The sequence below is a fragment of the Phalangium opilio genome, unplaced genomic scaffold, assembly GCF_054372755.1.
Source record: "Phalangium opilio isolate 3A_F unplaced genomic scaffold, DU_Popi_V2 ptg000031l_1, whole genome shotgun sequence".
NCBI lineage: Eukaryota > Metazoa > Arthropoda > Arachnida > Opiliones > Phalangiidae > Phalangium > Phalangium opilio.
Genome location: NW_028324158.1, coordinates 14,341,993 through 14,368,057, shown reverse-complemented (window position 1 = coordinate 14,368,057; position 26,065 = coordinate 14,341,993). Strand labels below are relative to the sequence as shown.

General features: G+C 35.6%; 3 protein-coding genes across 4 annotated transcripts; 2 read left to right on the top strand and 1 right to left on the bottom strand.

The window, feature by feature from the left end:
- Position 1: 1 nt before the first annotated feature.
- Kap3 (kinesin associated protein 3) lies at positions 2 to 12,982 on the top strand. Of its 2 annotated transcripts, XM_089870624.1 has the most exons (16): positions 7 to 310; positions 386 to 517; positions 574 to 728; positions 802 to 1,011; positions 1,074 to 1,210; positions 1,527 to 1,713; positions 1,799 to 1,977; positions 2,052 to 2,214; positions 2,273 to 2,373; positions 2,433 to 2,654; positions 3,701 to 3,992; positions 4,087 to 4,185; positions 4,703 to 4,788; positions 5,025 to 5,250; positions 5,996 to 6,122; positions 6,216 to 6,479. In XM_089870624.1, exons 1-16 carry the CDS (start codon positions 279 to 281, stop codon positions 6,277 to 6,279), a joined length of 2,412 nt encoding a protein of 803 aa, XP_089726750.1. In that variant the 5' UTR covers positions 7 to 278; the 3' UTR covers positions 6,280 to 6,479. The 2 variants fall into 2 exon arrangements, with proteins under 2 accessions (XP_089726751.1, XP_089726750.1); XM_089870625.1 differs by lacking the exons at positions 5,996 to 6,122; positions 6,216 to 6,479 and adding an exon at positions 12,849 to 12,982 and having other exon boundaries at positions 2 to 310.
- On the top strand, positions 9,948 to 11,260 carry LOC149690862 (uncharacterized). Its single transcript, XM_089870439.1, has 3 exons — positions 9,948 to 10,610; positions 10,724 to 10,912; positions 11,004 to 11,260. Exons 1-3 carry the CDS (start codon positions 10,250 to 10,252, stop codon positions 11,183 to 11,185), a joined length of 732 nt encoding a protein of 243 aa, XP_089726565.1. The 5' UTR covers positions 9,948 to 10,249; the 3' UTR covers positions 11,186 to 11,260.
- On the bottom strand, positions 12,136 to 19,131 carry LOC149690860 (uncharacterized). Its single transcript, XM_089870703.1, has 5 exons — positions 18,464 to 19,131; positions 14,261 to 14,503; positions 13,176 to 13,494; positions 12,790 to 13,100; positions 12,136 to 12,699 (listed from the first exon to the last, which is right to left on the bottom strand). Exons 1-5 carry the CDS (start codon positions 18,642 to 18,644, stop codon positions 12,467 to 12,469), a joined length of 1,287 nt encoding a protein of 428 aa, XP_089726829.1. The 5' UTR covers positions 18,645 to 19,131; the 3' UTR covers positions 12,136 to 12,466.
- Positions 19,132 to 26,065: the final 6,934 nt, after the last annotated feature.

Genomic DNA, 26,065 nt, shown 5'->3' with positions numbered 1-26,065 from the left:
CAATGGCGGAGGACATTTAATAGTTATATTTTTGACGTGAAAATAACTAGTATTTAGTGTTGATTAATTTTTAAAATTAGAAAGAATAAACTGAGTTTATATTTTTTGAATTTCAGACATCTTTATTAGTTTAGAATTAATGGTTACGGAAAGACATTTTGTAGTTGTTTGTTATTGTTATTCCCGGTGTAGCTAAGCCTTGGTCAGTTGTCAAAATCAATTTTTTCCCAACGCCCTACTGCGAATCGAATTTTGCCTATCTTTTAAAACATTTGGCCATGCAAAAGGATGACGTAAAATACGTACAGAGGTAGTAAAATGATTTATATTTTATTATAAATTAACTTAAAGTCTTACTTAACACTCGGAATTTATTTATTTTTAGGAGAAGTCGTTTAGTGGGATTGGATGTTCATCCAATTGAAAAGGCATTGATTATCCGTTACGAGTTGGAAGCCACTTTAGTCGGGGAATTGGGAGATGCTATGCTGGAAGAATCCAAGGAATGTCAGAAAATGTAAGCTTAAATGTAATAAATTTAGTCCGAAATTAACTATAAATAATTAATTTCAGTGTGAGATTAAAAAGTTTGAATGAAACAACCGATATTGCATCATTAGCCGCTGAAATTGTTGATAAGTGTAGTTTAATTCCGCCTGGCAAGCTTCCTGAAGTTGAGCAGCTGTTGTATTATTTGCAAAAACGGAAGGATTCACCTCCAACCTCTGGTATGTCATTAAATTAATTAAATTAAATTCTCCTCTTAATTACTAAACCCTAATGAGGAGAATGATGTTATAGACAAAGAAATCATGAGGAAAGATGACATTACTGTAGAAAAGGACAAAGAAGGCTTAGAAAGCACTGAAGTTGACGAAGTTGCTAGTTTACAAAAAATTGATAATTACTCTGAATTACTTTACGAGGATACAGCTGAGAAAATTAGAGCTTCCGCTCTTCTTTTGCAATTATCGAGAAATCCTGATAATTTGGGACATTTGGCTGCTAATGGTGAGTTAAAATAGATGATAATTAATTATAATTAAACCTCTAAAATTCATAAAACTCTGTAGAAACTGTTTTGGGAGCTTTAACGAGAGTTTTGAGAGAAGATGGACGGAAAAGTATTGATTTAAGCACAAATATTGTTTATATCTTCTTCTGTTTCTCAACTTTTTCTCAGTTTCATCACGTGATTGCCCACTTTAAGGTATAATTAATTATTCTAAGTATAATAATTATTAATTAGCCTTATTTATTGCTGATCAGCGCCACCTACCCATAGCGGCGACTTTGAGAACTACTGTAATCGGCAAGCCAATCAGAAGTCGCTAAAATCTGGTGACGTCATTTTTGGTAAGACCCCGAGAGTGCCAGTCAGTGACGTCACCAGATTTTAGCGACATCTGATTGGCTTGCCGCTTACAGTAGTTCTCAAAGTCGCCGCTATGGGTAGATGGCGCTGATCAGGAATAAGGCTAATTAATAGAATTATTAAATCTAAATAAATAATAATTTAAATTTAGATTGGCTCTCTTTGCGTTGATTTAATTGACTATGAATTAAAACGTCACGAACAATGGAGGGAAGATTTAACCAAAAAGAAACATTCCTTGGAAGCTGATAAAGATAACGTCATTTTAAAACGCGACTTTGAAAAAAGTTTCAAGAAATTTCAAGGACTTGTCAAGAAACAAGATCAACTTCTCCGTGGTAAGAACAACAAATTTTCATTTAATTTTCCTTAAATTCATTTAATTTTAATTAAATCTAATTAATTAATTAATTAATTTCACAGTATCATATTATCTTCTGTTGAACATCGCGGAAGATACGAAAGTTGAAATGAAAATGGTTAATCGCGGAGTAATTCCACTTTTAATCCGAAGTTTGGATCGGGAATTACCGGAACTTCTCATCCTCGTTTTGTCCTTTTTGAAGAAATTGAGCATTTTTGTTGAAAATAAGAATGAAATGGTAATTATTACTTAATTATTAACTATCAAAATATACTAAATTACTAATTAATCAGTAATTAATTAATATTTCAGGCTGAGAATGGAATAATTGAGAAAATAGCCTATTTGATTCCGTGTGAAAATCCTGACTTATTGAACGTAACTTTAAGACTTCTTCTGAATCTTTCCTTTGACTATGAACTGAGAAATTGTATGGTCAAGATGGGGCTACTCCCCAAATTGGTCAACCTAATAAGTAACTAATTAATTAATTAATTTATTATTAATGAAATTAATTTTAATCTTTTTTATAGATAATTCCCGGCACCAGCCAGTAGTTCTGTGCATTTTGTATCATATCAGCATGGATGACCGATGTAAATCAGTTTTCACTTACACTGACTGCATCCCTATTGTAAGGAAATTAATTAATTTAATTAAGTTAATTATATTGAAATTAAATTTATTTTTTAGATTGTTCGATTAATATTGGATTGTCCAGATGAGAGAGCTCCCTTACAAGTTGTGGCTTTGGGAATTAATTTGTCGACCAATAAGAGAAATGCGCAGCTGATTTGCGAGGGACAACGTTTGAAGGCTCTTATCAAGAGAGCCTTTCATTACAAAGACCCTCTGCTCATGAAAATGATACGCAATATCTCACAACAAGAAGGACCCACAAAAACCATGTTCTTGGTAAGAAAAACCCCAAAATTAGTTTAATTATTACTTATTATCAGTAGCTCTTTTTGTTTCCCAAGGGGTTTAAACAGGGTTCATACAAACCAGGGAAAACTCAGGGAAATAAATAGTTGATGAAAAACTCAGGGAAATTGGGGAAATTTGTGGGGTTTGAGTAAGTTTTCTCTTAAGGGGTAGCTATAATAAAAGACTCCCTTTGTTATTACTACATATGTGGAGAAAAGCCTGGGAAATATATGGGAAAAACCTGGGAAATATATGGGAAAAAACCTGGGAAATATATATGGGAAAAACCCTGGGAAATATATGGGAAAAACCTGGGAAATATATATGGGAAAAAACCTGGGAAATATATGGGGAAAAACCTGGGAAATATATGGGGAAAACCCTGGGAAATATATGGGAAAAAACCTGAGAAATATATGGGGAAAACCCTGGGAAATATATGGGGAAAAACCTGGGAAATATATGGGAAAAACCCTGGGAAATATATGGGAAAAACCTGGGAAATATATGGGAAAAACCCTGGGAAATATATGGGGATAACCCTTGGGAAATATATGGGAAAAACCTGGGAAATATATGGGAAAAACCTGGGAAATATATGGGGATAAAGCCAAGGAAATATGTGTGGATAAACCTGGAAATATATGGGGAAAACCCTGGGAAATATATGGAGATAACCCTTGGGAAATATATGGGGATAACCCTTGGGAAATATATGTGGAAAACCCTGGGAAATATATGGGGAAAACCCTGGGAAATATATGGGGATAAAGCCAAGGAAATATATGGGGAAAACCCTTGGGAAATATATGGGGAAAAACTTGGGAAATATATGGGGAAAAACTTGGGAAATATATGAGGAAAAAACTAGGGAAATATATGGGAAAAACCTGGGAAATATATGGGGAAAAACCTGTAAACCTAAGGGAAATATATTAGGAAAAACCTTGAAAACTCAGGGAAATATATAGGGAAAAATGTGGAAAGCTCAGGGATATATTCTAATTATCTTCCTTAATTATTTTCTCTCTCAGGATTTTGTTGGTGATTTGGGTGAATCAATTGAAAAGGGCGAGAATGAGGAATTTATCTTGGAGTGTTTGGGAATTTTGGGCAATTTGACAATTCCCGATTTGGATTATGAACGTTTATTGAATGAGTACAATTTGATCCCTTGGCTACGGTCCAAATTAAACCCGGGTACTTGCGAGGACGATCTAGTATTGGAAGTAGTTGTACTCTTGGGAACGGTAGCCACAGATGAAGCTTGTGCCCTTCAGTTGTACAAATCGGGAATTTTAAAGTCTCTAGTCGATTTATTGAATGGTAATTAATCGAATTATCATTTATTTATTAATTTATTAATTAAATATGGTTGTTTTGTAATTATGGGTTTAATTATTATATTTAAATTAAATAGCTAAGCAAGAAGACGATGAAGTTGTGTTGCAAATAGTCTTTGTCTTTCACAATATGATTAGACATCAAGTCACCAGAGATTTGATGATTAAAGACACTCGTATCCTTTTTAAATTACATTTATTTTAAGTAATTTTTAATTAATATATTATAATTAAAAAAAAAAAAATTAAAAAATTAAAAAAAATTAAAAAATCACTAATTAATATATTATAATTAGTATTTTTTTAGTCCTAAAAAGGTAAATAACGTTAAGCCTTGGCTATTTTTGTTTAAATTTGGCTGGAAATCTTTCTTGGCCAATCATAATTCAGTATTATACGTAGTATGAAAAAGTAGTAGTATCTTCCTATTACAACCAGCGTAGTCGTTCTTGATTGGCTAATGATTTTCTTCCTACTAGTTTGTAGTAGTAAAACTACTATCCTATAGAATAGAAGATGATTAGGCCTAAAAATCTGCCTTGTGTTCCTAGTTCGTTATTTCAAATATGGCGGCCGGCGTTTTATACACGTGTTAACACGTTTGCCTTTGTTATATTAATTTAGTTTAAATTAGTTTTAATGATGAAATTAAGTATAATTAACGTATTATAGTCCTTAATTTCAAGTTTTTAGAGGTACCAGCGTATTTAATTGATCTGATGCATGATAAGAATACAGAAATAAGAAGAGTTTGCGATACAACATTGGATTTAATTGCTGTAATTATCATTTCATTAATTTTATTCACGTTCTTAATTAAGCCTAATCCTAATCCTACTTAATATTAGTAATTTAAGCCTATTTAACAATATTTATAAACGTAAACCGGCAAACTCCGTTATTTATTTAATAAATCGCTAAGCCTTGGTCAGAGACGGTTGATGACCGAATTGACCTTGAAGTAATTGACGATGACCGAAATTAATTCTTGATCCTTAAAATTTGTCGTTTTTAGGACCATGACGATGAATGGGCAAAGAGAATCCAGTTGGAAAAGTTCCGATGGCACAACAGCCAATGGTTGGAGATGATTGAGTCCCAGGAAATGCAACAGGATGAAGATATGCACATGGGTTCTTGCGGTGGAGAAGAAGCTGCCGATTTTCTAATGGACGATCAGTTTGCGTCATACTTGAAAGACTCCGACTTGCTGGACAGAGTGGACCTTTTTGGAAGTGGAGGTTAGTTAAACTTATGTTATTTCTTTGGTTATGCTTTTATAGATGGTAGAATTTTGGTGGTTTGATTGTTGCTCTTTGCACAAAAGGTGCGTGTAGTGCTATGTTGCACTTGCACTTTAGTAGTAGTAGTGTAAATTTTGATTGCACCAATTTTCGGTAATTGCATTGGTACTTATTGCTTACCATGAAGGTTTTTGTACGTATTTGAGCACATTTGCCTTATTTGCAAATATGTTTTCATGATCATGTTTTGTACTTGTACTTATACTTTAGTAGTAGTGTAAATATTAATTGCACTAATTTTCGGTAATTGCATTGGAAGTTTTGGGTATGTGGTACTTATCGCTCACCATGACGGGTTTTGTACATATTTGAGCACATTTGCCTTATTTGCAAATATCTTTTACATGATCATTCATATTTTGGGCTTGAATAATGAAATAGGCTTGGGCTTATGCAAAGGCTTAAGCAATTGGTCTTATTGTATTGCTGTAATGAGTGGCTTCATTGCCGAATTATACTTGGGTTGTCTCAGCACAGCAAGTAAGCAAGGCTTATTTTGACCTTCGGGTCATATTGGTGGTGTTTGATTTGGGCCGCGTATTTTGCTTGATATTTCACCTTCAACTATATAGCTCTAATTGCGCGCGCTTGTTGCACATCTTGCTGTAGAGCACTTTTAGTTTTAAACCCCTTTTTGGGTTCTAGTCCCCCATTGATCGAACGTTATAAAAACTGATCACAGGTGATCTTGCGCTAAGCGACGATGGTAGTTTGTCACCCGAGTCTCAGAATGGCAGCGATTTGACACTACCAAATCAAATTGAGTCCTCCTCGACTTCGGGACGACCAATGTCCAGATACAAAAATAGGTATAATACCTAAAAATTGCCCCCCCCCTATTGCGGATTGAAATTGAAGCAATTTTTCTATCCACCCTTTCCCGTTTATTGCCAATATCCTAGGCCGGTTACATCTAGTGGCAAAATCAGATCTCAAATATCTTGCGACACTTTGCCTGTCACTTGAATTAAGTTGCAACGTTGCAATTCCGTCGATGGAATTATTGGGTTTAAGAGGAGCAATTTTAGAAAGAATTTTTCGGTGTCAAATCTAGTCAGCAATTTAAAAACGAATCAAATCAAATTATATATTGCATTTGTCGACACTTTAACGATCAATCAATTTATTGATCATCGATCACAAAAAAAAAAAGATCACTAATTATTTGTTGTTATTATTATTATTATTATTATTATTATTATTATTATGTAGGCATATATTAAGTGTTATTTATTTCTTGTTAATATTAAATTGCTCTTACTTGCAATATCTACCGCAATCTTAACAGTAATAAAAATTGCAATTGTAGAAGTGGTGTAGTGTTACTATTACGTCATCGTGTCAGTATGATCGTAAATTTAGGCTTAAACCAACGGTATTGAAATTATAGTATACTAATGGCACTCGTTGTTATTCAATGGTTGGTAAGTAATGCTGGGAAAGAGGGGTAACTGCTATTGCGATAAGAAAATTGCGTAGGCGACATGGTGACGCCATGGCGACTATTAATTTGTTTAACTTAATCCATCTAATACATAGAAAGGTATAAAGCCTAGGCTGCCCCTCTATGGCAATATTCTTTCCGTCCTAACATAATTCATTGGCTCTAATTGGTCAGTGGTATTTCATTCAGTATATGAGGAGGGGGGGGGGAGGAGACGAGTGGGTCTCTCTTAATTGCTCCCCGCCAGGAATTGTAATTAAGGAAGCCAGGGAAGAAGCTTTTTCTTACTCTCTCTCTCTACACTCTTGGGGTTTTTATAGGCCTATGTATTAAATCCCTACTCTACCATCCAGACCAATTGGAACTTGGAAGAGACCGAAGGAATTTTAGGATTCCTCGTTTATATTCTCTGTGGTTAGATATCTAGAAGGAAGGATATATTATTATTATAGAGTGACCAAGATTAAAACTTGGGTTAATCTGTTTGTGGTTGAGCGATTTTCGTTAGTTGAAAGATTTACTGTACTTAGGCCTACTTCTTGGTTGGTTTTTGCGAGTAATGTGACAGGTTTCTGTTGGTTTTCAAAGACACTTTGGATTTATTTATTTTTTCAATGGTTTAAGGGATTTTCAAAGAGTTTTCAGGGATTTTTAAAGTTTACTGAAAGTTTTTCAAGACTTCGTTTTTTTTGGGGGGGGGGGGGTTTCAACTCTTCGTTTTTGTGTGTTTCAACACTTATTGGTGGGTTTTCAACACATTTTGTGGGGGTTTTCAACGAATTACGATTCATACTTGATTTTCAAAGAATTTTCTGTGTTTATCAAATATTCTACGTGGTTTTATAACAATCTATGAAAGTCATTTGTGCTTCGGTAATTTTTTAACGTACATCTGACAGATCAGATTTATCATAACTAAAGTACAGTATTCTTATGTTATCACGAACGTCGTCAAGGTAAGGGTATATTTTACGTGGGAATATTTTTTTGATTCAACCAATTTAAAACGATCTACGCTTTTTACGATGATACGATCGTGTTTGAAAATTGTCCTATTGTATCTCGACATTATTATGTTGTGTGTACGAGTTTTTAGGTATGATTTTCGTACACACGCCTTGACATCGAAAGCGTGTGCTGCTTGCTAGCTTGTTATCCAACGGGGAGAAAATATACCAGTTGGCATTGAAAATAGCGTGTCAAGAGTACAGAGCTATAGACCTGGTTTAGATTTCCAATATGTTTACAAAATTTTCGCGTTTGACATTGAACCAGCGCCGACTCCGCTCCAGCGTTCGACACAATTCTGACTTAATTCTAGGCTTTTTTTTTTCTACGATTTTTCTAACCCTGCTTAGAAGTATATTAAACTGAAGTTTATTTTGGTAGCGAGAAGGGTTGGGTACTATTTTTAAAATGTCAGGTTGGGGTTGTACGTCTGCAGTTATACAATCAATGCATTTGATACTTAGTCGGGTTTATATACTTCTAAAATGTAGTAGTTGAGATTTGGTTCAGGACAGGTAGGCCTACACCTAAAAATCTAGGCCCGTTTGAACTCAATCATATAATGAAAACATTTTCAAGGTAAATCAATGTCGGACACGGTTTTACTGTAGAAAATGGTCAGTTTTGATTTAGTTTTAGTTTCAGTTACAAGCAAAGATCAATAAATAGTTTTAGTTTCAGTTACAAACAAAGATCTATAAATAGTTTTAGTTTCAGTTACAAACAAAGATCTATAAATAGTTTTAGTTTCAGTTACAAACATAGATCAATTATCGATATTGTAGGTGGACTTGGGAACATTTTAGTCGTGAAGTATCATACGTATTTCTCGCTGTAGTTCACCTTTGACCCCCGAATCCCCAATCAGTTTAGACCTATTGAACTAATTAAATCACTAAATGAAATAAACAGAAAATATTATTATTATTATTATGGTACATTTTGATCTAGAAAATTAGTAAAACAAATTCAAATTATAGGTCTAGGTAAAGATCGGGTGTAGCTAGGCTGGGGCGGTATCAAATAGATGCCAAGGTATATAGGCTTTATGGGTTATACAGGTGGTTATTTATCGTAACCCGGCAAGCTTTGCTTTTTAATACGTAGGTGATAGAAGTCAGCTAAGCTTCATATTTCTCCTCTCCTCTCCGCTATAGTTACAAAATTCCTAGTGGAAAAAGCCGCGGTTCTCTCATTCTCTATCGTAGCATATGATAAATCAAACAGATATAGTTAGAAAGTGAGACGTGCTCTGAAATACCGACTTTGTTTTTGTGAAAAAATTCTTCATGCCAGTTGCTCTATGCTATATCACTGTTCATTTTTAGATGAAATTTTCAGCCACTGTTTTCTATTTCTTTCTTCATTTGTGTTGAAAAATAGCAACGAATCAAAAAGGAATTAAATTCAATTTTTAATCATGAAATTCAGAACATTTCTTAAAGAAGGTAAATTGGTTTTGAAGATAGTTTGATTTTTATTTAAATTGGGTTGGGTTCACACAGTCACTTTGCACAATGCATATCGATATCGGCCAGGTTTTTGACTGAGATCCAAAAAATTGCTTCTTAAGTTTTGCACCGTTGGAAAACCCTGCCCTTTTCTTCAGGGAAAGCGCAGTTTCTTAATCGAATTGGTCCCTTCTAAGGTTGAAGCTTTAGAAAAATTTGGCCAGCTATTGCGTTAACGATTTAAATTTAAAGCGTTTTAACACAAAACGATTTATTATTTTATTTTATTTTATAACCGTTTGGTGTTTAGTTCCTATTGTGCTCTTTATGTCTCGCGTAGGACTATACAAATCCATTTTATTTAAACGATCCCCAAGTACATGTACTGAACCTTTCTATCCATCACACTTACTCTCTGGCTGCACCTTTGGTTTCTAACGCGCTAACTCTAGAGAGTTTATCATGAATTTTGGACGCCGTTTTACAGATTTTAGTTATAATTCGTCGACGTTCAGTTCACCTCTTAGAACTGATTCAAGATTAATGTACGAAGAACAAACTGAACCATTATGTTTAATTGTCAGAAAGAAATCGACTCAAAATGGTTAGTAGACCTTTTATTTGTTTTTTCAAAAGTCGAGCTAATCCGAGGGGTCCGACATTTACACGAAATCCCGAACGCTTCTCGCGAAATCTTTCACACAAAATCACGAAATCCCTTACGCTTTTTTTGATAATGTCGAACCCCTCGATCAAATCTAATCGCTCTCGGATTCCCCTGACACGGATTACTCAGGAGTGATTGGCCCCTCAATATTTTTAATATTCCCGTAAAAATTTATCAAAATTCTTTATTTAAATTTAAATAATCAAAAAGTATCGAAATATTTCAGATGATTTCAAAGATATAGCGACATTTAACAGAAATACGCCGGAATCCAATAATTCTGACACTAATTCGGAAAATGGTTCCATTACCAGCGATAATAAACAGATATCCTCGGAAGATTCATCTTCGAGTCATCATGTAGCGATGTCCCGGTCAAATTTTGAAAGTGTCCAGCAGTACCGACGTTATGCCTTTCCCAATACCACCGCGACCACCAACTTTCGTCCGTTGTTACAAATGTCTTTGGAGTCGATATATCAACCGTCTCCTCGGTATCCACCACCGTCCTCTCTGGTCACTAACGCTCCCGATGGTATTGAGGGGGGTGGTACCATCTGGAATCAAACGAGTAGTACTTGCAACGATGGATACAATAGTATCTGGCCGCCCTATATCAGGGAAAAATGTTACTCCACTCAATTTTATCAAATTAGAAGAAATAATAATAATAATAATAATTTCAAGAATACCATCGTAATGCCATTAAAAAAGAACGTAATTAAAGGTGAGTTTAAACTTAAATTTAATTTAGATATAAACCTGGAAAAAAACCCGATCTTTCTCGCTGCTTTTAAATAGACTTAAATTAAATTATTATTTTATAAAATTAACCAATAGATTCGAAAAAAATAGCTACGAATGAACGTAAATTTCCTTGTGAACAATGCGGCAAATCTTTTAAACGATCCTCTACTTTATCAACGCATTTATTAATCCATGCCGATATTAGACCTCATCCATGTCCGCTTTGTGATAAGAGATTTCATCAGAAATCCGACATGAAGAAACATATCTACGTTCACACTGGTTAGTTTGGTTTAATTAAATTAATTGGTATAGGAAAGCGTCGGCCAGTTATTATTATAATATTATATCGTTTGTTTATATTATTTTTTAGGCGAAAAACCGTATCAATGCGCGATTTGTCATAAGTCTTTTAGTCAAAGTTCCAATTTGAACACTCATTTTAATCAACATTCCGGTATTAAACCGTTTAAATGTTTGGAATGCGGTAAGATGTTTCAAAGAAAAACTGGACTGAAACGTCACGCTGCAACTCACGAAATTGACGTGTGTTAACCTAATCCTCAACTCTTCCTAAAAATATTATAATAATGTAATTAAAACTGAATTTGAAAAAACGTCTTCTTCTTTTTTGGTGTGTGTCTGTTTCAATTTCTTATGATTCTGTGGTCTAAAATTCTTTTCACACTTTAAGGCTTTGAACTTCTTATCATTAACTTCTAAAGGGGGGGAATTGGAAGTGGGGGGTTCTTGTAAAAATCTTGAATTCCATAAATGTCGGTAAAAACAGTTTTATGCAAATTTTTCTTACACCAAGAACAAAAAGAGTGAGAAAGAGCTACAGAGATTATGAAATCAAAGTGAGCGGAAAAATTGTAAATTCTACGGTTTTCCCGATATGCTCTTGGGAATTTCAGAGGATCTCTTCCTTTAGCTAGCGGGAAAGAGAATGAAACTCGTGATTAAATCACGCCAGACTAGCTAGCTTCTCCTCCGCTGTAGAGTATTTGGCGGGAAGAAAAGGCGGGAATAAGCTTTCCTTTCCTTTCTTTTTGGCGGGATTGTTTCATCCTGAAACCATATGGGTCCGTTTCAATTTTATGCCACGTTCTTTCCACCACTCTCGGGAATTTTTCATATTTCGTTAACATATTTTAGACAGAACCAGAGAGGGAGAGAGAGTTCTAGAACATGCTGCGGGTTAACCTAACCTTTTCTTCCAAGATTGTTTGCGTCTTTCTAAGTTAGAAGTTCGCTATAACTGTTCTTCTGGTTCGAGAGCCGAGACACGATTCGAATCTTTAATTCTAGACAGAATCGGTGTATTTAGGCATGATTTTTTATTGGGTCCTGAAATTGTTCTGATTGGTGAAACCCCAAGTTTTAAGTATCGTTGGAAAGGGTTGAAGTAGATCTATCACATACTCAAAGGACTTCCTTGAAAGTTACCCCAAGCATGAGTTAAGACGTCCCAAATTTGTTGGTCGAAAATAAACTATACACAAATAAATATTTAAAATTTTTATTAATGGTTTTTAAATTAAGGGTTCATTGAAAAGCCGAAGTATTTTTTGATAAAATATAATATTTTTACAAATATTTTCCATCATAATTAATAATTAACATTATTGACCAATCAAAAACATTCGATGGTTAAAAATAGACTAGTTACAATTTTTAGTTATTTCAGGTTTTTTATTCGTTTGTTTTTTGGTATATGTGCGATATAGGCGTAAGTCTCGCGAAAGCTATATTTGTACAGAAAAATCCATTTAATTAATTAATCAATTCATTAATTAATATCTAATTAACACCGGTGATGGATTGGGACTATAACTATCGACAGTCAATAGCCGCGTTGGCATTCGATGGGGTCACGTGACCAGGGGCAGTGAAACAACCGTGTTGAGTATCTTTGTGGCGCCGAAGGTCGACCTTTCGCTGAAACGCTCTAGGACATACGTCACAGACAAATGGTTTGAAGCCAGTGTGCTTTCTTGAATGCGTTATTAAATTTGACGATTGCGAGAAAGCTTTGCCGCATATTAAACACTTGTGTGGTTTTTCTCCTGAAAATAAATACCGTGTTTAAATTATGAACGTTGTTTATAAGACAACATGGTTAGGTTAGGTTAGGTTAATAAATTTATGCAATGTACCAGTGTGAATGTATGTATGTTTCTTCATGTCTGATTTCTGATGAAACCTCTTTCCGCAGTACTGGCAGGGATACGGTCTGGTGTCCGAATGTATTAGAAGGTGCGTGGACAAAGTTGAGGACCTTTTGAAGGATTTTCCGCATTCTTTGCATTGAAAGTTGCGTTCGGATTGAGAACTACCGGACCTCGATGACGAAGTCAAGGCCATTTCGGTTCCTCCATGGAGAATTGTTTTGGGGAATGTCGTGGCTATATGGCACCTATCCGGACCACCGACGCCTTCCAGGAATGGATATCGAGATACTTGAAACCTATTGGGTGAGTCCATTTTTTCGTTGGTTGGTGTTTTGTTGGTAGGGTATAAAGGATTGCGCGCGAGTACGCACCTTTTAGAATGGTGGTCCAAACCACTGGGAGTTTTATGACAGGGCACGCAACGATATCGACTCGTCGCAGCGGTCATTTCTCGCGTGACTAAGTTGACGGGTTCGTCCCCATTGGTCATCGTTAACCTTTGAACTTTCCCGGGTCGCCTGTTGAGAAGGGCGTCGATAGAATGGTCCGATAATGGCCTCCCCCTGTTGGTTTCATTGCCCTTAATGTTAGACGCGTCCTTTGACGTCACACCCCGATGACGTACAAGTGGCGTATTTTCAATTACCGAAGGACTGACACAACCAGTAGGTGAATATGTAAACGGGGTATCTATACAATGAAAGAAACAGCGACTTATCAATAATTAATTGTTTCTTGGAACGTTGAGTACGCGAATTTTAATCTGGGTAATTAGATGGTAATGCGCATTTTTTTGAAGGACACTATGTGGGTCGTGAATTGTCACATTATGTTATCTTCCCATTGAAGCTTATTGTGTTAAAAGGGGGGAAAGTGCCGCTTCCACTTTTAAAGTTATAAATCCATAAACGATGAAGATGTACTATATTTTATCTAAATCCGTGCCACTCGCTAATCTCTAGCGTAATACAAATCTTGGGATTAAAATTAAGGCTAGCAACAGTTATAAAGAAATAAATCTAATCTAGATTTGAGTTTAACCTCGTTGGATTTGGCGACAGAAGGACTGACTTCCAAGTAGATAATTGCAGGGAAAGAAGGATAATTATCTTCTGTAGGTCCGCAACGTGATTCTTAAAAAAGTTATTAACAGAATGCTCCGCGCGTTAAGTCGATACTTTACTCCTACTGGATGGGTTAGCTATTCAAGGAAGTAGTATTATGATACTAATTTTGATGCAATGTAATATAATAATTATAATAGTGCAAGCTCGAATAGCGAAGCAACCCTGTTTGTGTATGCAAAAATCAGGTGGTGAGAAAATTCGCAGGTGCGTCTTTCTATTTTCTAAAAGAGTTAATGGTTGCGTTAAGGGATTTCAACTTTGATAGCGTATCTCGCGCTTGCGTAGATGATGCGATAATATTGCAAAAATATGACCTCCCCAATTCTTACCTGGGGTTAGGTTAGGTCCGGTTTTGGAATTTTCTATTTGTGGTATTTGAGAGGCGTTGTTTAACTGTCGTTGAAAATTTGCCACCAAATTTTCTTGGGTCCTGGCTGTTATGTAATGCAATAAAACTGAACTGTAGTGCCCGTAAGGTATGGCGCTTGTTAGGCGGTTTAAATTTGTGGTATCAATGCCCATCCGTTGAAGGTCAACGTAGTTTGACATGTTGAAGAGAGACATTCCACTCTCTGAAAAGGGAAAAGAAAATAGATTTGATTACATCCGTTAATCATGATTAAACACAATATTCTGAGTTTTCTACAAGTAAATTGGTCAGGTAAAAATCAGCGGTAACCCTTCTTTCCTCGAGCTAACCATAAATATTAGTGGCCTTCCCAGTAGCCAGAGAAAGACTCTTAGGCGGGTTTAATCAATTTATTTAATGACCACTGACCAAGTCGAGCTCCAGTCCGGTCTGTTTATACAAAAGTCGCTAGCTGGAATCATGTCAAATAAACTTTTTATTTATTCATAATATCCTATGCCGTTTTATTATATCCGAAGCCCGGCTCACACTCCAAAAAAATAAATAAATAAACCAGGGCTAAATATAAACGGCTGGGCGTCTTGAAAGGTTCCACTCGGACTCCCGGTATCTGATTACGTTCGTAGGGGTCTATATATACGTATGTGTGTTTTATTCTTTATTCTAAGTGGGCAATTTGAAATGATACCAAAGGCGCTCGCTGTCCGATGTAGCCAATGTTCGTATCTAGAAACACATTATGGTTTTCCACCACGCAAACTCAGGTTTTTTTTCATTTTGGTTTGGTTTGGGTTAAGGTGGGGGATTTTGCGCACCTGTTGTCGGCAATCAGAATGGACACTCTTTTGCAATACATTTGGGCTACCTTTTAGACTACTCGCACGAAAGGGCCGACCACAGTTGTGACTGATAAGTCTGGCATGATTTAAGGGGGATGTTCTTTGGTGGAGGACTTTGAGTCAAAAATGTAACTTCTATCTCCATTTTGCCACAAGGGACACTGTTTTCAAGTTATTATTTGTTGGAGTGTTTTAGGGATGACCCCTAAATTAAATTAGAAGGCATTGTCTTTGTTTCGTTATTAAATTTAAGGGGGTCATCCGTAAAATAGTCAAATCTTAACTCGAAAACTGTGACCCGAACGAAGTTACATAACCCTCAATTTATTTCAGACTTCGAGTATAGTTGCCGAATGACGGTGTATTTAAGTCGCTTTATGACGCTTAGCGGTGATTTGTCAATATCTACGGGTTGTTTTAACTCAAATGTTTGAAATAGAGCGCTGATAAATACGAGAATATGGTATGCGTGACCAGTGGCTATCCAATTTTCAAGCCACGGCACGAATGTGACGGTAAACCTAAACTCGACGGTAGCTCTGCTCTTTTCGCGTTATTGTTGACTTTAATAATGCACCTTTTACAAAAACAATACGACGACAACGACGCCGCTACCTGCCTAAGCTAACCAATTCCGATTACTGTAATATTGTCCTTTATACCATAAGTCAATAACAGTCCGGCATAAGTTAAAATCAGTATTTTTACCTAACCCCCCCCCCCTCTCTCTAAAAGTTGAGTTCTGTTGCATTACGAATTATAAGGGAATTTTGATTGGGAAACCGGTACCCTCGCGTTGTAACTTAACTAAAGCACTTTTGAAACCATAAGTTCTAATTACCTTATGATATTGAATGATATTTTTATGTTAATTTCATTTGGAAATATCATAATATTAGAGTTTTATTAAATCCTATGGGGATTATTCAGCTTCTCGCTTTATTACCTGAAAGATTACCCTTACAACATTCAAATCGTCTTTTAGATTAAGTTTCGGTTTTAGGGTCGTGCTGCAGTTTTCATTTCTGCAAAAGTTTTCTGCCCCACGAGATTTAAAGAGTGTTGATGTTAGTTTATTTATGTGCAATATTGTTAATGTTGGAATATATTAGAAACATATTGTCCTCTTATTCCATACTCCCTGCCTTTATCTGTATTAGTTCAGGATCGCGCTGAGTTTATTTGCGGTTTGGTTTAATAACGCGACTTTTGAAATTAGTTACTAGAGTTTGTTTATGATGATGCGAGTGTAATATTTAGTTAATCTTGGCATAAAGCTTATGCGGGTTATTTTTTATGGCCTGTTGACCGCAATCATTATTGCAGAATTTTATATCTTTTAGGATATAATACCTGGTCATTTTTGCGCCACAACCTTAGGATAAATTGGTCAGAGAGAATGACTCAAAATTATCAGGGAAATGTGTAAAATGTTCAGGGAAATGTGTAAAATTTTCAGGCAAAAATTTGTGACTTTTTCGAGAGAGATAACTTTTCTCGAACCTCTGTCTACCACCACGACAATTTGGATTTAAACAATACAAAACCATTAAAGGAGAATTTAAAACTCATGGGAAATATGCATATAGGGTTGGAACAATACAATTTCGTTGGGTAACCATTGGTAACGAACGCATCGCCTCCCCCCCTTCTCCCCCAAACACGTTAAAAAGTCAATGAGAAATTATAATAAGTCAAAGTGCTTCGTTATTAAATGCCTCGAACTTGGTCGCGTTTACCCAAATCCCAGTGGACTATACCCTGTTGCACGCGTGTCTACTATTATAGGCTTTTTCATTTCAAATCACGCGAGTACCCTCTACAGTACTAAATATTTTAAGTTAACGCCCGTAACTTGATTGGAGCGTCGAAAAAGACCACGTAATGCGCACCGGCCGGCACCAGTTGACTTGCACCTCCAGAAATGATAGTGGTTTCTTAATGAAGGTTTATAACTTGAAGTTGAGATAGTAACTTCATGTATTTTAGCAAAAGCAAATATAACTAACGGAAAGTGCCCCCCAATGGAGTTACCTTTGCAAGGTTTTAAAAATAGGGATATGTAAGGCACCATCTTTATCTGGTTCAATATTCTAGGGTGAATTAAATTTATTCTATATACAATTTAGGCTTTACGTTTGGTGCTTTTACGTATGTTTAGGGTTCGTTTTGTTTGTTTACTCATGGTGGTAAGGTAATATCTGATTTTTAAAAGGTTTTGGTAAAAGGGTGTTGTATACCGTTTTCCATCGAGGGAACCTCCCGTTTGTTTGAGCAATGTTCAGTCAGCTTTACTGTGATTTTTGTTTTTTTCTTTTTTCTTTTTTTAGTTTATTGATTATCGATATCTATGTTTTAAAAAGCCTATTGCGTTTCAAAATACATAAACATTGTTGCCTTAACGCGACGCTTTATTTACCAAAAGGTGTTTCGCCCTTTTTTCGCAACAGGTACGACCGACCTAATGCACGTTTTTATTTATTATACGAGCTTAAAGCGTAGCTTTTGTTATTTAGATATGTAATTTATACTGGACAAAGATAGGAGAAACTTAAAGGCCGGGAAACGGCGAGAAGGGTTCTTGTCAAACTGAAAACCGTGCATCGAACTAACAATGGGCGACCGTGCTTCAAACTTTTTAGGGGTTCTTGTCAAACTGAAAGCCGTGCAAAGCGGTTCTTGTCAAACTGAAGATAAACAATGGACAGTCTCTTAAATGGGGGATGCAAAAAGTCGGGGAAACAAAATTTAAGAGACTGTCCAATGTTTATCTTCAGTTTGACAAGAACCGCTTTGCACGGCTTTCAGTTTGACAAGAACCCCTAAAAAGTTTGAAGCACGGTCGCCCATTGTTAGTTCGATGCACGGTTTTCAGTTTGACAAGAACCCTTCTCGCCGTTTCCCGGCCTTTAAGGTGAAGCGCTAGATTTAAATTGTCAGTATTAAATTTGAAACAGCAGAAATTAGATGCCTTATTACTACTATAAAAATTAGGGAAAAATAATTATCAAATAATTTTTATAATAAAGTTTTCAAGTTTAAATTATAATTAAAGCAGGATTTTTCCAAGAATTACTATAACTTGATCGAATTTTATAAAACTTAATTTTTTATTTAAATAATATTCTATTTTCTCAGACTCAAAGTCAAGCCGGGTTGACTTTAGTTATAATTAAATTAGTTCATCTACCTGATTAAAAATTTAATTTATTTGCTATGGAGTCTGATATAATTAAACATTCATCGGCTAGACTAGGACGCGATAAATAAATAACTAAATCTCGCGTATTCAAACAAATAAACACAAATAAATGAAAAATTACCTTGATTTTTGGCGATTCCACCGTAGTTAGCCACTAGTTTAAAAGCGCTCTTTGATTGTTGTTGAGCGACATTGTCATCACTACTTGACCATCGTTGGTTATTCGTTTCGTTTAGACAATCTTTATTGTCTTTAAAGGTCATCTTTTTGACTGTTCCTTTCACCAAAAAGGCTCTAGGCATACTAAGTTTATTTATTATTTGACTAGAGGTTAAATAGGCTATCTGTGAATGAAATTGTCCCTGCCGGTTCACACGATTCCGCTTTCTACTCTGTCTGAACACTCACTATCTATCTATCCGCTAAAGAGAGAGATCCCGAAATTTCCCTTCTCTCTCTCTCTTTCTCTCTCTCACAGAATCCCCACACGTGCGGACTATACGGAGGAGAATTGTCTCTTATTTGACGCCCTGGACTCTCTCTTCCGTATCGTTGCTATGGTTACCTTAAATCCCTACAATATCATTGGTCGAAAGAAGGGTCCCTATAAAGAATAACCTTATACTATAAATCAAAAAATATTGCAAAGAAAAACCAGGGTTCAGACAATATTTCCCCCAATTTTAAAATGAAAACTGGTTTTTTTTTATTATTATTATTATTTGAAGTCAACTGGAAATATCTTTCAAATTTTGACGCAAAAACCGTATTTTTATTTATTTATTGGAGGGGGGGTTGGGGGGGGGGGCGGTTAGAATTTTTCCACAGGAAGTAGAAAATTTGTTATACTGTATTTCTGGTTCTGGGTCCGTTATATTTTTGGGGGTGTATATTGTGTACTGATTTGGAATTGCAATGAAAATTGTAATAACAGCGATAGGGTTTAATAGTACTGGATCGAGGACCACTTGAATTTTGGTTTTATTCTGAAAAACAGTGATTTAATCTATTGATATATTTTGAGATGGGATTAAACTCTCTTTCTATTTCGGACTATTTTCCACTTTAAGCACGCAAAATTTAATCTCAAAAATATATATTTTTTTAAAAAGAAAAAGAAATTAATTGAAAATTATCGAGCTGTTGATATTGTCAAGGACGTACGTATGGTTTGGTGTACCACGTATACCATAACGGAGTCTCTATAGTACCGCTAAGAAAGTTGATTAAACTGAAGTTAGTTAACGGAATAGAGACGGTATTTATTGATATTTTGGGATTAATATCTTCGGGGTTAATATGGTTTTTTTTATTTTTGAAAAAGGACTCTGATCCGCATTATATTTTTGGATATCGCGTTTTGATATCGATATGGAGTTTGTATGCCTTACAATTTAGTATGGGAAATCACAACGATTTCGAAAAGAAATATATAATTTTTATATTTTTATGATTAAAAAGCACCCTCTTTAAACTTTCGAAATTTATTTCAAAAGGCACAATAAATAAGAAACGTATCATCCGATCTTTGATTACCAAAAAATATTTATTGCACTTAAAATAATATTTTTGATTGCAACCCTTTTGTTTTTCTTATAGCAAAAAATATTAAAAATAAGAAAAAATTATTGTGTTCGAGGCGAGGGGCTGTTCACTCATTTTTTTGATTAGATTTAATAGCTAGGGATTGTGCCTTTATTTTCCCTTAGAATATCAGGATTATTTTATGGCGTAGTAATACTCAATGCTAGAACCTCGTAGAACTCCATCTGTAATTATTTATCTCCATATTTAAATTAATATTACACTAGTATTAAATATAAATCCCTAGTTAATCTTTTCTTAGGATGGTGGTTTATAAGGAAATCTTTTTTGGCTTATCGCCCCCCATTTAGAAAGTGTAGGCTCTTCAAAATATCTAAAACAGTCGGCCGCTCTTCCAAAAGAAAGCGGCCTAAGATCACTTAATAATCGATGTCATTTTTACTAAAGACACTTAAAACCAAAAAATAAACCGCCTTTAAGAAACACTCGAAATTTTCCAAGCCGACAAATGGCCAATTTCCTTTGAGAATGTCTCGCAATAACAGGTGCTACCTGATTACAAAAATCACCAGTAGCGGAAGATACTTGCCCGAGCTTAGATTATGAATTTACTTTAATTAACGCATGAATAATATTCTTACTAATTAAATAAAATAAATAGAATCATACTTAAGTTAGAAGTACATTAAATTCTTCCCTCCACTTTTGTATTTAAATGTTTATATTAAGAAATAACGGTTTATAATTTATTTGGAGTATTTATTAACCACGAATATTCACGAGATAAATGAGATAATTAATATAATATGAAGAAAAGCTTATTATAAAGTTATTAAGAAGCTTTCCCCAAGTATCTCTCCTATTGATAAGATATCTAATTTTTTTTTGCCTCTGCATATGTTTATAAAAAAAAAGAAACTGAAGCTTTAACGGTAAACTCAAGTACATGGCGTTTAATGAAACGAAAGATAAGTACTTTTTCCTCTCACTCGGGATGCGTTTAAAGGTCCCGCGTGATGAGTTAAGGGGCAACGAGGTGGGGGTGGGAGGGGGTGATGGCTTCTGGCACGTGCCGTCAGGTGGCGCGTGGCGTTTTTTGAAGGGTCTTCTTCCTTATATACAGTCTAGCGCGCGCCTTCTTTTTTCTACCAACCTTACCTGCTTTTTATCGTCAAACACCTGTGTAGGGCAGATGGCCCACTATGAAAAGAGAATAGATTCTACCTTTTTTTTGGAACTTATTAGGATTTGTCGGGGGTGGATTGTATTTGTATTATTATTATTAGGGACCGTCAATACAGATTAATTTTTTTAATTAAAGATTTAATTAAGTTGTAGGAGTTTTGGGGGGTTTTCTTTTCTGGTAACTCAAAATATCTAAGAGATGTTTGGAGATATTTTATAAAGAAAAAATAAAAACCCACCAGGAAATTTCGCAAAAACTATACGGTTTAAAATATATTCAATTTAAATTTCAACTTGATATCAATTTCATTTTTTGAAGTCTTTCAAAACTTGTTCACGTGTTCGTGAATGTTCAAATTTCTTGGGAACCATATGGACCCCAGGAAATACGTTTTAAGAAATCTGGGAGTCGTGTAAGAGCAACTAAAGTCGACCATGGGTACAAAAATCAGTCTTGGCATCAAAAATCATAGGGGATTCTTAACCCCCGTGGGTATAATGCATTGGGTAGCGTCATCTGGATTGCGGACAGAAAGTAACGTGGCGTATGTGAGGAGGGGACCACTCTTCAACGGCTTCTATATCGAAACTAGTCCGGTCTAGCTGGGCGTTCAGTCGTTACATATATTTGGTACCCATCATTACCTACAGTCTCGTGTGGGAGTGTGTGTTGATTTCGCTAACGGTTTTCTCTTCATTTAAACTTAATTATGATTTAATTGTAAGGATTGTATTTAAATGCGCAGTTTTTGTTTTTATTTTATTTATTTAAGTGCTCCGAAGGTCGCTTATTTTTTTTTTGGGGATTTTTGAAGAAGTAAATAGATATATATATATATATAGATATTTTGAAAAATCCCTATGCTCATCTTTAAAAGATATAAAAGAAATTATTTTAAGAAATAATTGTAATTGAAAATTTTTATAGATAATATAAATATTTTTTTTTGGAAAGCTCTCGTAAGTCAAGTTTTCATATAACCGCCCCCCCCTCTCCTGAGTACTTTGGTTTATACCCTCATGCTGATTGTTCATGTTGTTGATAAATTAATCAATTTAATTTTAATAATTAATTTAGTTTACGGTATTAGCAATATTGAAAAGAACTTAAATCCCTTTTTAAAGATTGATCCCTTTCAAGATTGTATCCGAGAATATCATCCCCTATAAATGAAATTAGATGATGAACAAGGTTGAAAGGAACACTTAAAACCCCTTCCCTCCCAAGATTGTAAATGACTAATTGATTTCACTAAATCTCCTTCAAATCAAAAGAAAAAGGAAATTTGACTCAATTTTTTTTTATGAATCAACCTTTTTCCAATCGACTCGTGAAATATTTCTGGTTGTTGATTAAGAATTTTGGGTTGAAGTTATGAATCACCAATAAATCAGCATGATAAATAATTTTCTCAATTGACCCCATGTACGTGCTGCAGTGTCCATGAGTGGACCGCCAGAAAATCCAGAAAAACAATCCTCAATTAAATAGACAAAAAATGAGCCCCATGTAAATCTCTATAACAAACCCCGAAGCTTCGAGAGCAGACGAGAGAGCAAAGGGTGTAGGTGAGGGTAGAGAGAAGCCCAATTACTTTTTAGCCCTCGTGGTCGCGTGCTCGCCACGCGCTAAAGTCGAATTTCCTATAACTACTAATAAAAAGAGGTACATACCCCAGCTAGAATCATCCTGGCAATCATAAAAGAGATCGCCAGCCACCAAACTCCCCCCACCCCCCAACTATGAGTACCGAGTATGATAAATACTCCCATGAATATTAAAGTGTTTAAAAGCTGGAAGGGTTTTATATCATTTTTCAATCAAATCCAATTATTTTCTTTACCTCTTGAAAAATCGTTTTCTCGCAATATTCGTGGTGATAATTAAAGGTTATTCATTTAAGGGGAGTGATTGCTAATATAGAGCACGCTTTGTTAAGCGCGTGCTGACCCCGTGACTGCCGACAAGCTCGGAACGGCGTGGAGTTCCCCGTTTGCCATGTGTTACCTTATGAACAGCGGAGGTCAATCAGTCCCCTTACTGCCTGGCTTTAAACGCATGGTCGAACAAGCCAGTTTCAAACCAGGAGTCAAATTTTTTTTACCTGCCTGAATTAATGCCAGGTATGCCGCCGATATGAATGTGTTTAGAGCGCCCTCAAGCGTACAAAAGAGAAGCGATAGCTAACGAGAAGTTTGGATATGAAGCTAACTTTACAGGGATTATTATAAACAGATGTTTTCGCGTCTATTTGTATTTATTTATTTATTTATTTAAAAAGTTTTTTAAACATAGGGTAGTTTGACCATGGTCCAGCAAAGAAGTAATATTTCGCTTTCAAATAGTGTGAACTCCTGGTGATATTAAGCCAATGTTAAAGACCTATTCATGAATCATGACCACCAAAATAATTAGTAGGCCCTGGTCCAAAAAGCTCAGCGTGATATTAGAGTATAAGTAGAAAGAAAACCCGTTATCAAAGCGAGCTAGGCGCGTGCGCGAAACACATTTTGGCGCGCGCGACGACGAGGTCAATTCGTGGTTCAGCCCCTATATAACCACCAAGGGTCAAGCATGGCTGATTTTAACAGCGAACAAAGATAACCTTAAGCCTATTGAACAAAATATCCATTGTTTTTTGGTGTTATTGATATACACTAACTCAGCGTGCGCAAGCGCAGATGGTTGCGCACTTTTTCTATGACTACCTTTATTTATTAAAATTATGGCATATTATATACTTATATAGGTATACTCTAAATCTGTTCTTTTCATAATTCATTTGTTGTAAATGTAAAATTCGGATATCCTATTTTTGATTTTTTTTTTTTTTTCCAAATTTATAATTTTGATTATAATTTAGGGTTTTATATCAACATCTGGGATGAATAGTAATGTAATATATTTTACATTGAAATTCAAAGAGTTTCCATGAGTTGCTATTGAATTCAAAGAATTTAATAAAATAAGGGCATTTTTACACGGAAATTTTATCCTAAATTCAAAAATTAACTGACGTGGCTTAATATAAGACCCCCTTCTCTCGCGATTACGATTTTTAAAGGTGGGCTCCATTGACCTGTGACCTAAACCCGGGGGAGTGGGTAGGAGGGGGTAGGAATAATACATATATGAATTTTTCTCTCGTATACCATCTGTGGAAAGATTTGATATATTTCCACGCGTGACCATATCGGCTACGAAGAAGGAACTAGAAAAAAAAATTGCAATCCTGATGAAGCTCAGATTGGCTGAATTCCCCTCTGGCGTAAGCGTTGGAAGAAGAGAGCCATTGGTGAAAATCTCAATCCGCCCTAAAATCCTTCTCCACCTTCTCCTCCTTTAGTAGCACGTTTTGGCTGGCTTATGGCGGGAATACGCACGCGCTCCGATCTCGGTTTCCCGCGCTTCTCCTTCTCTGTACATCCAACGCCGCCTTTTCCCCCTTTTAAAAATCCATTCTTGGCCACGTGCCGAACGTCAACTAGCGCGCGCGCCAAATGAGAGCAATTTTTCCCGCGGTTTTTATTTCAAGAGTATTTCCCAGAATAAAAAATAAAATAAATAAATAAATAAATAATTTCTTAGAAGGAGTTAATTTCAATTGATTTGCAAACTTGCAAACTTGGGAAAATTATTATTATTATTTAAAAGAAATTTTTCAATTTTGCCCCTGTATGTTGGCTTCTCCCTGCACACCGGTGTGTAACGGTTAGAACACTTCTACTGGGGCTTAGGTAGAAATTTAGAAAAATCGTAAAATATATTTTAATCTTAATTAGTTTTGGAGTTAATTAATTAATTAAATATATTTTTAGATCAATTAATAACCTATTTGACCTCACTATTGTTTATCGGGTCACTCGGGGTTTAACTCCGATTAGATAATCTTTACCAGGAAAGGTGTATATATGGTTCCTTTAGGGTAGGCCCCTTTGCTGTTTGTTAAAAAGAACATTTGAACTTCTGGTCGCGTGGCCACATTGTGGAGTACGTAATACAAGTAGAGGGGTGCTTCGTAACTCTCCTCTCTTTCTCCTCTCTCTCTCTCTCTAGCCGAGTTCAGTGGCGCGTAGAAAAAATAGGGCTTTTTTATTAGGGTTTGGCCCTGTTTCTAATTGCCGCCGCGGTGAAGCGCTCCGTGTCCCTCGTCACTGACTTTTTGGCGCGCCATTATATAATTACTGGCGGGAAAAAACTCTCGGGGAAAATGGGGACCTGAGGGTTAGGGGGAATCCGTTACGAACAAGACGTCGCGTTTAAGTCTCTTTATTCTAGCCCGTCTCATTTTACCAAAGACAGACGGCGATTGTGGTCTCATAAACCATGTAATGTTGCAACGAATTCCTCCATTAAACTCCGATAAGGCGGTAAAGTGTCAACAGAAAACATAACACATGGAAAAAGAAAAAATAACCCCCTTTACCAAATAATACATAATTTTTTTTCTCCTTTTTATATAAGTCAACATTACCTGTTACTAAAATGTACAGCTTTAGTATATGATTTCAACGCTGGAATTCGCTGTCAATTAAAGTTGGCGCGAGAAATAGCAAGATAGGAAAAAAACTGGAGCGATTTCACGTGAGAATGCGAGTTATAATTCCACCCTGAATTTGCTTTACTTTTAAAGGTATTTCTTATACGCGTAATTACGTTATCGTTATTGAAAACTCCGGTTGAATTGTTGTAGAAAAATGGAAGCGCGTGCAGTGTTATCATCCATTGAAACCGATTGAATGTAATGTAAGGTTATCGTAATTCGGTTTCTGACCTCCGTATCTCTCATTCCACCGTTTCCCCTTAATTAATTATCTCAACGCGAACACCGATTAGATTAAAAAAAGAAAAACGGAACGGGTCTCTCGTATAGTTCTTAATAACAGTTATAAACACTAAATAATATTACATTCGACCTAAAAATTATCTAAATGGTTTCCTCTTGTTATAGAGAGCTGCTCTTCTCAGCGTGTGATGATTGGTCCTTCTGTA